This window comes from Thalassophryne amazonica, chromosome 19, assembly GCF_902500255.1.
Source record: "Thalassophryne amazonica chromosome 19, fThaAma1.1, whole genome shotgun sequence".
NCBI lineage: Eukaryota > Metazoa > Chordata > Actinopteri > Batrachoidiformes > Batrachoididae > Thalassophryne > Thalassophryne amazonica.
Window position 1 is genome coordinate 56,179,319 of NC_047121.1, and position 13,987 is coordinate 56,193,305.

At 40.9% G+C, this 13,987-nt stretch overlaps 1 protein-coding gene across 1 annotated transcript; it reads left to right on the top strand.

Annotated features, from left to right (window-relative positions):
* Positions 1 to 216: 216 nt before the first annotated feature.
* Positions 217 to 13,506, top strand: syf2 (SYF2 pre-mRNA-splicing factor). The gene is made up of 7 exons (XM_034160045.1): positions 217 to 264; positions 8,588 to 8,686; positions 10,068 to 10,193; positions 10,365 to 10,482; positions 11,694 to 11,784; positions 12,203 to 12,301; positions 13,332 to 13,506. Exons 1-7 carry the CDS (start codon positions 247 to 249, stop codon positions 13,495 to 13,497), a joined length of 717 nt encoding a protein of 238 aa, XP_034015936.1. The 5' UTR covers positions 217 to 246; the 3' UTR covers positions 13,498 to 13,506.
* Positions 13,507 to 13,987: the final 481 nt, after the last annotated feature.

Below are 13,987 nucleotides of genomic sequence, written 5' to 3' on the forward strand. Positions count from 1 at the left end.
TTGCAACGAGATTTGAGATTTACTTTTGTAACTTTAGTGAGTGAACAAAATCAGTTATCTAATTCAGCGCTGTATTACAGTATACAATAATGGCAAATAAATTAATTAAAAGTAAAATGGGGGAAACAAAGTAAGAATATTTATGATACAAAAATCTGAAGTAAATAATTTATTACTGTGAAAATTATTTTGAAAATCTAAAACGGCAGCTGCATTTCCTTTCGTCATATCCTGTTTTCAACAACAATGGCGGACACGACTGAGGTTAGTAATTTGTCAACGAATACGAGTAAAAACAACTTGTTTATCGTTGTGTCATAACCTAAATATTTAATGTCGTGATTTTAAGAGTAATATTTTCATAAAGATGTTAAAATGCAAGTTTGCGGTGATCCGTTTGTCTTTACGAGCCGTGTGGTTGTGATAAGCTAACGCGCTAGCTGATAAAACGGAAAGTTCTCTCTGTATGACCGTAATCACGTATTTATTTTTAGATTGCTTATATTCAGGAGAATAAGAAAAGCGGTGAACATTTGTGACACTGTTAGTCCTTCTGTCAATCCGTCTGTACATCAAATTTGTGAGCGAACTCTTAAACAGGTTTGGATTTCAGATTTCAACGAGACCATATGAATTAATTTAACACGTATAAGAAAACATGTTTCATTATACATGAAACAACAACAATGGCACAAAAACTTATGAGGATTGGATTAGATTTATTTGATAATATTTCGAGTATAAAATACAAATACAAAAATAAAACTGAGGACAACACAAGGAAGTTTAAAACTTACTTCCAGTGGGCTTGTCAGGAAAGTAGCTGGTTTTAAAAGACCATGCAAAATAAAGCTAAGAGTGTAAAATTACATAGATTTCTTTTTATATATGTATTTATTGGTTTTATTTTAAAAAGAATAAAACAACACGATAGAGAAAGAAAGAAAATAAATAAATAAAAAAGAACATGAACATTGGCCTCTTCACCTAACAAATACAGATACTCCTAATTTAAAATGAAACTGTGCATGATAGCTGAGACTTCAAGTCCAGCATATTTCAGGAAAGGTTCCCAAGTCTTTTCGAAAACATTGTCCTTATGATGCAGCCGACATGTCAAATAGTCCAAAGAAACAAAGCCAAAGATCATCTTTTGCCATTGAGTCAAAGACGGAGTCTGGTCTGAGATCCAATTAACCAAAATACATTTCCTAGCACAAAAGGACAGCATTTTATACAATTTCCTGTTATACTTCCCATGTACAACAGGGTCAACCACACCAAGTAGTAAATATTTAGGGTTATCATTCAAGTCAACAGACAAGATTTTATTTAATTCTTGGCCGATTACTTTCCAGAATTGTTTCACTTTTGGACAAGTCCAAAAGCAATGTGTGAGAGTACCGGTTTCCGTCTTGCACTTTAAATAAATTGGGGAGGAGCTAGAATTAAATTTGTTGCGCCAAGAGGGAGAAATATGGGCTCTATGAAGGATTAGAAACTGGGTAGCTTTAACCCTGTTACAAACACAAAGTGTTTTTGCATTACTCCAAGCTGTTTCCCACTCCTCATCAGTAATCGAACAATTGAGTTCACTCTCCCAAAGTCCCTTCAGGCAAGATGTGTCTACGGTGGTATGGACTTTTAGACTATTATAAAACACTTTTATAGGACTAGGTGACCCTGTGAGGAAAATTTATCTTTCAATGTCTGATGTTTTCCCAAAATTTAAATCTGCAGTATCTTTCTTGATAAAGTCTCTTACCTGGAGGTATTGATAAAAGTCTCTCCTTGAGATATCATATTTCTTAACTAGCTGATTAAATGACATAAACACATGTCTCTCCAATAAATTTTGTATACTGGATAGACCTTTTTGTGCCCAGATCTGAAATCTTCCATCAGTTACTCCAGGTAGAAATTCAGGGTTATTACATAAAGGAGTGAAATTAGAAATCAGATTAAGTCTGCCCTCCAGTTTTCTTACTGACTGCCATGCCATTACTGTGGCCATAGTAATGGGATTTGAGCAAGCAAGTTTCAAGGATTTGATTTTTTTGAGAAACAATAAAACTGTCAGCGGAGAGTTAGACATAGTACTTTCTATGTCCATCCAAAGTGAGGATGGTCTGTTGTGCACCCATTCAGCTACTGTGCGCAAGTGTGCACTAAGATAATAGTTTCTGATATTGGGCAAGTCTAGGCCACCCTCCAAAGCTGGTCGACATAACAGAGAATTTGAGGCGAGACTTTCTTTTGGACCATATGAAGGAGCTGAGCCAGCCATTCACTTGCTTAATCACCTTATGGGTCAGCACAACTGGAAACATTTGTAATGGGTAAAGCAGCCTGGGAAGAACGTTCATTTTCAGTAGTGCTATTCGTCCTAACCAAGAGATCGGCAGGCTGTTCCACCTCTCCAAATCAAACCGAATACGATCAAGTAAAGGAGGCAGATTCACTTTATACATCTGTTCAAATGTAGGAGTAATACGTATTCCTAAATAAACAAAACCACCTAAAGACCATTTGAAAGGAAATGGGTTAGCAGGTATTTGTTGCAGAATGCCCAGGGGCATTGCTTCGGATTTGTTAAAGTTTATTTTGTAGCCAGAAAAATAGCTAAAGATTTCTATTTTCTCAATCAGTCTGGGGACAGACACTTCAGGTTCAGTTACAACCACCAAAACATCATCTGCGTAGAGTGTAATCGTGTGCTCTCTATCTGCAATTTTGAGACCACTAATGTTGTAATCTGTCCTGATGGCCTCCGCCAGAGGCTCCATCGCCAAGGCGAATAACAAAGGTGACAGGGGACAACCCTGTCTAGTTCCCCTAAATATCAACCCTGTCTAGTTCCCCGAAATATAGGAAAGTAAGGACAACGTAGACCATTCGTGATGACTGCTGAGAGAGGGTCTTTATAAAGAATTTGAATCAAATTGATAAAAGTAGTTCCTAGGCCAAATTTATGTAAAGTGTAAAATAAGTATGTCCATTCTATGCAGTCAAACGCTTTCTCAGCATCCAAGGAGAGCACCAGACCACTTCTCGAGTGTTGGTGAAAGTACTGAATAATATTAAGGAGCCGCCGTACATTATTGTAAGACTGGCGTGTCTTAATAAATCCAGTTTGATCTTCATTAATTAAGATGGGTAGCCATTTTTCAAGTCGTGTCGCCAGAGTTTTTGAACGAATCTTTAAGTCTACGTTCAAGAGCGAGATTGGCCTGTATGATGCACAGTCCTCAGGGGATTTATCTTTTTTTAAAATAAGAGAAATGTTTGCTTCTCTCAATGAGTGAGGCAGTATAGCCTTAGCAAGTGACTCATTTAACATATTCAATAGAGGGTCAATCAAAATATCGTGAAATTCTTTGTAAAATTCTACGCTTAGTCCATCTGGACCCGGGGATCGGCCAGACTGCAATCCTTTAATAGCATGGAGTAGCTCGTTTTTAGTTATTGGGGCATTGAGAGATCTTCTCTGCTCCTCTGACAGACATGGAAGGGTCAGGGAAGAAAAGAAGGTATCCATTTTCTCAAGACCATCAGGTGGTTCTTCGGATTTATATAAATTTTCATAAAAACGTTTAAATGTGTTGTTAATGTTTAATGAATAAAAATTTTGGTGGCCCTGATGGTCTATTACGGAAGAAATAGACTGTGAGTCTGCCTTTTTCTTTGTTATATTTGCTAAGTATTTTCCTGCTTTATCACCAAATTCATACAGCTTTTGTTTTGCGAACATAATTTGATTTTCGGCTTCACCTGTCAGAAGTGTGTCTACGGCCCCTCTAAGCACCGATATCACTTTAATTTTATGAGCAGTTGGGGTTTGTATGTATTTTCCTTCAGCACGCTTTAATTTAGATTCAAGAATCTTCCTTTGTTCAGCTTGCCTACCCTTTTAGTAGATGTATATGATATTATAAGCCCACGAGAGAATGCTTTGGAGGTTTCCCACAACAGTGAGGAGTTGTCAGTGGAGTTTGAATTAGTTGTAAGAAAAACGGCAAATTTGTCTCTAAAATACGATAGAAACCTCTGGTCAGTTAAAAGAGAGGGGTTAAACCTCCAATATTTGGATTGATTGATTGGGTTTGAGAATTTATATAGCAGAAACACAGCTGCATGATCCGAAACCATTATTGGGCCTATAGAGCATGAGATAACAGAGTTAAGGTGGCACTTTGGAAGTAAAAAATAATCAATTCTCGTAGATGATTGAGAAGTATTTGAGAAAAAGGTGTATCCCTTTTCTGTGGGATGTTGTACCCGCCATACATCTGCATAACCTATATCTTCACAGAAGGCATTAACACATTTAGCATGGGGGGACAATACTTTCCCAACTGGAAATTTGTCTAATATGGGGTTAAGGTGGCAGTTAAAATTCCCACCTATTAGAGTCTGTCTGACTTCCAGGTCAACAGTTTTTGAAAAAATTGAAATTAGAAGGTCTTTGGGGTAGCCAGGTGGATTATAAATGTTTATAATTGCAATTTCCTCACCAAAAACAAGTCCCCTTAAAAATGACATAGCAGCCCTTTAAATCTTTTTTACAGTCCAAGAGCTTGAATGAAACATTATTTTGTATCAGAATGGCTACACCTCGACTTCTTGATGTAAAAGAAGAAAAATAAACCTGACCAAAACCTCCTTGCTGTAGTTTTAAGTGCTCACTGTCACTCAAGTGTGTTTCCTGTAGTAAAGCTATTTGCACTCCCTCCCTCTTAAGATAATTCAAAACTTTCTTCCGTTTAACCGGCGTGTGTATTCCTTTAACATTCCAGGTGCACAGTTTTAAGCCAGACATGAAAAATAACAAAAAATAAAACACAGGGGTATCTCTCAATTTCCATCACAGACATACACAAATTAACATTGTGAATAAGGCCAATAAGAACACTGAGCAAACATCTAAAACAAATAACTATGTACTTAAGGTACATATCACGCAAAACTAAACACTGTCTTCTTCTCAGAACAAGAGAAGATCGAGCGAATGGGGTCCCTGACAAGACGCATCAGCCTGGGGGGCCAGGAAACTATACAGTTCTATCCCAGTATTCAGTGTCCAAACTAATTATGAGTACCAGTAGGGCTGTTATGTTAATGTACTCACTCAATGTTAGGTAGCAGGCGAGAGAAAAAAAAAAAAAGAGTAAGCATTCTCCCCTCAACCCAGCCTGTGTCACGTCTTCACTCGCCGCTGGTCCCAGGAAGCTCTAATGAGTCAATGAAGTGCTGAACCTCCTCTGGGCTGTTAAACACTTTGCTCGATCCGCGGAAAGTGACCTTTAGTAAAGCTGGGTATAGTTGCCTGTAAGCAGCGCCGAGTGCCCGAAGTCGCTTCTTCACCGCGTCGTATCCCTTCCTCTTACGAGCCAAAGCAGCTGACATGTCAGGGAAAAACATCACAGTGGCGCCTTCATGTGTCACCGTCTGACCATTTCGCCCAATATCCCAAGAAGCGTTCATCAGTCGTTGTTTATCCTGATAGTTGTGAAAGCGCACAGTCACGGGTCTGGGCTTCTGTGTAGGGGACGGCTTGGGTCCAGTAATACGATGCGCCCTTTTAAGCTTGATTCGTCCCTCTTTCGTTTTAATGCGCAGCACCTCAGGAAGCCAGCGCTCGAAAAACAGAGTAGGATTCGTCCCCTCAACATCCTGGGGTAAGTTGAGAATGCGGACATTTCTTCTGCGCCCTCTATTTTCTAGGTCATCAATCTGGTCAGTCAAGAAAAGCACAGACTTCTCCAGTGAGGCCAATCTGATACGAGTCGGGTCAGCAGCGTCCTCAAGAGTCGAAATGCGCCGCTCCGACGCATTCAGCCTATTTTCGTGGGCGTCAAGCCGGCCGCCTTGTATCTTCAAAAGCTCCAACACGGGTGTCAACGTTGAGTGCATTCGTAAAATTGGTCGTCATTTCGGCCATTGCTTCACATATGTAAACCCGCATACTGGCTTCGCCCCGGTCCACACCGGTGCCAGCCTGCTGTTTCGCGTTAGCATTAGCTTCGAGCACCTGCTCCTCTGACGTATTCTGGTTCTTTTTGCGTGGCATCTCTGGAAGTCTCAGGAAGTAACTATCAATGCTCATTACAAGTTAGTAATCACCTCTCTACGTGGCTTTTAGTCTTTAGTTGGGATAAGTTAACGTATTAGTAAAACGTTTTGCGAGCACACCGGGACACGACCTATCCTTACGCCGCTATCTTGGAACCACATAGAAGATTTCTAACAAAATGATCCTGATAATATATACAATGGTCTTGATCACTGACAGCAAGTTGAAACTTGTAGAATTATTTAATAATTTTTTTGAAAGCATCTTTAGTCCTTAACAGTTTGGTAGAAATAGGTAATTCCACAGTAACAGAATTACAATCGGATCAAATCTTTAATGGTGAGATCAAATAGGCCAAATTTTGCTTTATTATAATTCCATTACCATAGAATTGCCCAGTTGTCATTCCATAATTTAAGATCACTGTGATCAAAAAGTTTTTTTACTAAAATATCCATCGATTTTAAAACAGCTGAAACTGTTTCATAGGCTCCTGGTATGGTATGGCTCATGTGGTATGATTAACCAGAGTCAGTTAAACATTTGTTTTCATATAATTCCTAATTCATTTATTGGTGTGATTAATAACAAGTGTACAGAAAAGCACACATCATGCACAAATACAAGTATAAAAATTGTCAAGATATAAAATTGATGGAAATATAAACATCATCAAAAATACTAAAAATTTCAAGGATTTGCATGTTGAATTGGCATAAGTTTTACACTGGATGCCCTTCCTGACACAAATCCACATTACACGGAGAAACTGACAGGGTGGGGTTTGAACCGAGAAGCTTCCACACTTAAATATACAGTTGAGCTCAAAACTTTACATGCCCTGGCAGAATTGTTTTTTTTTTTTTTTTTTGCTATTTTTCAGAGAATATGAATGATAACACAAAAACTTTTTTTTCACTCATGGTTAGTGGTTGTGTAAAGCCATTTATTGTCAATCAGCTGTGTTTACACTTTTTAAATCATAATGACAACAGAAACTACTCAAATGTCCCTGATCAAAAGTTTACATACCCAGGTGGGCTGCCATGTGCCTTTTACTGAGGAGTGGATTCTTTCTGGTCACTGTACCATACAGACCTTCAAAGCAGCAGAAATGTTTCTGTACCCTTTTAACCCAGATCTGTGCCTCAAGACAATCCTGTCTCAGAGGTCTACAGACAATCCCTTTGACTTCATGCTTGGTTTGTGTGCTGACGTGCACTGTCATCTGTGGGACCTGAAATGTAGACAGGTGTGTGCCATTGTAGCGGCTGCACTCTGAGTTGTGTTGTTATGACTCCACCTATTCGCTCCCCTCGGGACGCGAACTCACGAGCTACGGCATGGGAGTCGGTCTCTCTAACCAGAAGGCTAAAACCCAGGGCTCTGGCCTTGTGACCAGAGAATCCTTTTGAGCTGTTGGGAGTGAGATTTACTAACTACATCTGCACAGCGACACCTGCTGGCCTCCGTTACACCATTCCAAATCATGTCCAATCAACTGAATTTACCCCAGCTGGACTCCAGTTAAACTGTAGAAACATCTCAAGCATGATCAGTGGAAACAGGCTGCATCTGAGCTCAATTTTAAGCTTCATGGCAAAGGAATACTTCTGTACATGTCATTTCTTAGTTTTTTTAAATTTTAATAAATTTGCAAAAATCTCGCTTTTTTACATCAATATGGGGTGTTGTTTGTAGAATTTTGAGGGAAAAAATGAATTTCATCCATTTTGGGAAAAAGTTGTCAGTAACATAAGAAAATGTGGAAAAAGTGAAGCGCTGCCATGCAAGGCGCCCACCACTACACACCTGGAGCAAGTCAGGGATTAAGGACCTTGCCCAAGGGCCCTTAGTGATTGTCTAGTCTGGCTGGGCTTTGAACCGAGGATCCTCTGGTCTCAGGCGCAATGCTTAATCACTAGACCATCACTGTAGCATGCCAGGGCTACAGCATGATGGCTTAGTAGTTAGCGCTGTTGCCTCACATCGAGAAGGTCTTGGGATGGCTTCCCACCTGTGGCCTTTCTGTGTGGAGTGTTCTCCATGTGTTTGTGTGCGTGCTGTCTGGGTGGTCCGGCTTCCTCTCACGTCCAAAGACATGCAGGTTAGGTGAATTGGAATTTTTAAATTGACCGTATGTGTACGTGCGGGTTTGAATGCGTTTGTTCATCTGTATGTGACCATGGGACAGACTGGCGTCCTGTTCAGGGTGAACCCCGCCTCACGTTCTATGACTGCCAGGATAGGCTCCACCCCCCGTGACCCTTACTTGGATTAAGGGGGCACAGAAAATGGATGAATGCCAGGACTATAGCTTTATGTAGTTTTTGTTGCCATTTTGGTCAAATGTGTTGCTGCTTGCATTTACTGCCATTTCTGCTTGTTGCTGTTTTAATTAGAAAACATTATCACTTTATTTTCTTCTAATGTGTGCCAGGAACACTCATGCAGGTGAAACATAGTCCTGTATTGACTTCAAGTTTTCCTTACTGTCACACTCCAAACTTGCAGGAATCCGTTTCAACCACTGAAGAGGAACTGGCTGAGAGTCCTGCGTCTCAGAAGAGAATCGAGAGACTGAGAAAATTTAGAGAGCTACACTTCAAACGGGTGAGAACTGTGAACATTCAGTCTGGAAAAAAATAAAAGTTGACAGGCATATTTTGAAGAACGAATCAGATAATCTGTTATTCCTTTAAGGTGATGATCAAGCAGTGGTTCCTGGCAATCTGTTTCCAGCTTCTTTCTTTTATAACATTACAAGCTGAATGTCAATGCTGTTTGATAAATGTCAGCTTTCACTCATGTTCACACTCTTGTTAAATGGTTTAAACCAGGGGTGTCAAACATACGACCCGCGGGCCAAAATCGGCCCACTAGGGGTTTCATTCCGACCCACTGGATGAATTTTGAAAGTAAAAAAAAAAAAAATCATAAAGGACTTGAACTATTGAACTATTAAAATGCAATGCCTAAATCTTGACGACGGCGGCTGAGAGCGCTGAGCGACGTCTCGCTCCGTGGGAAGTCCTTAAAGCGACAGAATCACCTCAAAATCTCTCATCAGCCGTTAAAATTTTCACTGAAAACCAGCTTAATTTTTCGAACCGTGTCCACTTCGATGTGTCTCTCAGGTTTAGAAAAAAGTTTGATCAAACAACGCGCCAGTCTCTCAGCAACTTCTCAGACAAAGGAATTCCGACGAGGGGCTGGACGACTCCTCCCACAAGGAGTGCTCACAGGCGAATGACGTCACCGACAGGCGTGGAAAAACTCACGCATGCGCACGAGGGTTCAGGCATGTCTGACGTAAAAACATATGAATGAAATCCATATAGTTTTTGAAAAAAATAAAAAGGACCGTTACTTTATTGACAGCCCTCGTATGTATATTTTGCCTGTCGGAATAAGCTAACTCCAGGTTAAAAATACTTATCGTGTTATAGTGACTAGATTTTATACATTACTACTTTCGGCGCAACGATTTATACATTTACTTGCCCATCAAAATAAGCAAAGTTTGTCAAGTAATTTTTTTCAGTGCACACATATGCATTTACGCGATGAACCTCATCTCGATGACCCACCTCATCTCGACAGAACACCGGCTCAAATAGAGCCGGAACATTCCCCGTGCCTAAGAGAGGTTTTGCAACAGGCATTAATGCTGACATGAAACAGTACAAAGACAAGACTGCAGGACTGCTGTGTGAGTTTGAGAAACGGTTTCAGATCTTTGGTGAACTCGAGACAGAATTTGCAGTTTTTCATTAAATATGAAGATTTTTCTAATGTACTTGTACTTCTTTGCAGAAAAACATGGACTTAATATTATTTATACGTAATTATGTTGTTATTATACCAAAATGAGTTTGTCACCCCTAGTTTAAACCCACTATTAAGCCTCTGCAAATATGTTTGAATTAAACCAGATTTTAGTGTATATTTCACTGGCTTTAAATGTCTCTAATGCCAAAATCTTCTTTGGCAGACTGAAGCATATAAACTTAATCGCCAGGAGCTCCACGAGGAGGAGAAAAGATTAAAATTGCCTTCAAACTGGGAGGCTAAAAAAGCCCGGCTGGAGTGGCAGCTGGCTGAGGATGAAAAGAAAAAGGTATTCAAAGACCCAAGTACCTATGTAGTATTTTAACGTATTTTTTTAAATACACTTTCTTTATATTTGCACATTTGATCCAAATAGACATTGTACCCTCGTGTAAGGAGATTTTTCGTCTGACATAGATGTAAAGCTGTTTTGCAGTTTAAATGAATATGTGGTTGTTAGGAATGTGCTGATAAAGGGGAGGACTACGACCGAATGAAACTGCTCGAGATCACCGCTGATGACGCTGCACGATGGGAGCGCAAGAAAAAGAAGAAGAACCCAGACCCAGGATTTGCAGGTTGGTGTACAACACATTTAAAACTAATTGTTGGACATATCCAGAAAAAGTAAGATTTGTTTAAATGAATCAAATTATTAAATCGGCTTCAGGGCACATCGAGGTGCTTCAACAGACATAAGACAAAAAAATCAAAAAAGAGGCCAACAAACACGTCCCTGCAGTCAGTTTGAGGACAGAGTCACCTCACCTTGATGATACATTGTACCAAAAATAAAACTGCTAGTGGTAGAGGTGTGTGGTACTAGTTCAGTTTCAATTTATTTTCATTTATATAGCGCCAAATCACAACAAAGTTGCCTCAGGGAGCTTCACACAAGTGAGGTCTAACCTTACCAACCCACAGAGCAAGCACACAGGCGACAGTGGTATTGAAAAACTGCCTATGATGATAATGAGGAAGAAACCTCAAGCAGACCAGATTCAGAGGGGTGACCCACTGCTTAGGCCATTCTGACAGTTACAAGGCTTTTACCAAGCTCAGGAAACAGAAAAACCATAATAGCATCTAAAGCAAACTGCATGATTGATGTGAGCACAGAGTCATTGGTGCCACAGGCGGGGGTCCTCCAGCACCCTGGGGTGCAGGGCCAGCACCCACCCATCACATCAGTGGGCCACAGCACAAGCTGTCCTCATGGTAGACCACATTCCAAAAGCAGACTGCAGTGTTCTGCTTCAGCATCTCATGGTCAGTCCACCTTGTGTGATGTCATCAGTGCCTCGGACACAGAGAAAATGAAATGAGTGATTGGTTGTGACTCATTTCCTAACAAGGTATTGAAATGGTTGCAGTGCGTCATCACTGCCACTTAATCTTTCAGCTTGGCTTGATGTCGTAGGTCTGAGGCAATTAACTCTGAGCAAGTGGAGGTCAGTCCAGAAAACCGCATGCCAGTACCCCATCTAGCTCCTGAGTTATGGTTGGTAATGTGTTTTAGATAATGACCTCTGATTTGACCTTGATCCTACACCTGTAATCCTGATGTGACCTGTGTTACAAGAGGACGGTCCACTGAGTTTATCCAACAGGTTTAATTGAAATTATTCTTTGCATTTTGGGCAGACGTGGACTGTATAATAGCCTCTGTGACCTGTAATCAGGTGGTGTCTGCTGGTTGGTAACTGTCAGATCTTACGGATTAACAGATGAGTTAGTTGGTTGCTTCCTGCTTGTTCCAGTATTTCTGTTTCTTCTCTTTGGGCTGTAGGTTATGCTGAAGCACAGTTCAGGCAGTACCAGAGACTCACCAAGCAGATCAAACCGGACATGGAGAACTACGAGAGACAGCAGGAAGAATGGTGAGCTTCGCCTCTCTCCCAGCATCCTTTGCTGTGCTGTGCCTTTGATGGAATTAACATCCTCTGGTGGTGTTAAATTCTCAACAAGAGTATCTTGGTCTTAACACCGTTTCTGTGAAATCAGCACTTAAAGAAAATGAATTGCAGCCATTTGCTCAGTGTGATTGTTGCAGCGTTCATACATCACGTGCACAAAGCATAAATTAACACGCCCACTTCAGTCTATAAGTTCAGCGCCAACGGGATGTCTTCCCCCAGTACGCCTGCTGTATGCAGAACTGCGACGAATGCAGCAAACATTCACCCTGGAGTCAAATTTAACTTCTTCCATTATGAGCATCATCACAGTGAGGGAGTTGAACCCACAGCCTTAAAACGGTGATTATGTGTTGCTAACTGATTTGATGCTTCCCCACAGTGGTGAAGACTTCTATCCCACATCCAACAGCCTGATCCACGGCACCCACGTTCCCACACAGGAAGGGCTTGACCGCATGGCTGAAGACGTTGAGAGGCAGTAAGTTCAACTCGCCATAAGATGGGGAGGATCCGATCAGAATCCCCCTGACCCGCCGCTTAATCAGACTCAGTCGGACTTACTGGAAGCTGCGTGTAACACACAGCAGACTGCATTATTTAGCATTTTTACTTGTCTGAGAATAGACGTCCTTTAACAGCATGTAAAACAATGAAATAAGCAGAGTCCAATATTAATTATGTTATTTAATTAAACGAGAATTGAAATAATCAAATTGAGACAAAATATAAAAAATGTCCTTCTTGGTCTGTGTTGCTCTTATGATTATAAGACATTTTGCATGTTCATAGAATCTGTCGTTTCCATCTTATATCATAGTGTGTTATACAATATTTGCCCAGTAGATGGCAGCAGTCTGAGCCAAAGTGTTGAGTATAGCGTATACTGTTCAGTTCATTTAGCACCACATCACAGCATAATTTTCACCAACGTGCTTCAAGAGCCTAAAATCTAATCTAATTCTTGTAAGCTCCCATAAACTTGAATTTTGACCTGTGTACTGTGCTGCAGGTGTGTGTGTGTGGTCTAAATGAGCATATAGTAAGACCACATGAGGCTAATATAAGTACCACAAAGAGGTCAAACTGTTACTTTTGACATCATAATAATTGTTTGCTGCTTTGAAACATCAAGTTCATCCGGTGGATCTTTGTTTTTGCTACAGAGGACCCTTTCACGTGGTACTGTGTTGGCTTTTCACTGAGCTGCGTTGTGTTTGACAGCCTCAGGCTCGCGTTAGTGACGCGACTGTGGGGCATTAGACAAGGATTCGGTTGCCAGCTTTTGACGCACAACAATGCTTTGAAGACAGCGAATCAAGACTGGGAGCTCACAGGCTGACAGTATTTTCCTTCGGGTCTGAGCGTTTGCTTTTCCATCGCCATTCTGTTTGCCAAATTTAAATTCACCCCACCTCCACCCCCAGATCCTGCCTGCAGCACATCACCGTTACTGGATATTCAGCGGCTGTGGAAACCTCCCTAAACTGCTCTTTATTTGTAATTGGTAGGATCCAGAAACGGGCCAAGTACAGCCGACGCCGGGCCTACAACGATGACGCCGACATCGACTACATTAACGAGAGGAACGCCAAGTTCAACAAGAAGGCGGAGCGTTTCTACGGCAAATACACCGCAGAGATCAAACAGAATTTAGAAAGAGGCACAGCCGTGTAACACGTCCCCTCTTTCAGGACACATGGCTTTCTTTCTTTCTTTCTGTCTTTCTTTTTCTTTCGTTTCACTGCTCAGAACGCACGAATCACATGAAACCTGTAACATATGTTTGGTGAGATTTTATTTGTGAATAAACCATTTCTGTTTACTCTGTTATCTCACGCCTGGTTCTTATTTCTTTATTTTGTGGGTTTATTGTGTGGTCACATGACAGAAACAGTCTCAGTGTGAGAAAAACAAACCAGCAGTCGAGCTTCAGGCCACAAAAAGCCACAGAGTGTCAGAGAGGAGCAACAATCGAGCGGTTCAGTTTGTCCGCGAGTTAACTCGCCCAAGCTGCCACACCAGATCCAAAACCTAGTGAGTAAGAAAGAAAAATGTTCCGTCACTCCAGAGGTGTTTAAAGAGTGCAATCTCGCCCTCTACAGGTCAGACAGTGCTTAGCTTCCTATCTCTATTACAAAAAACCAGTCAAGTGGGTGTGGTTATT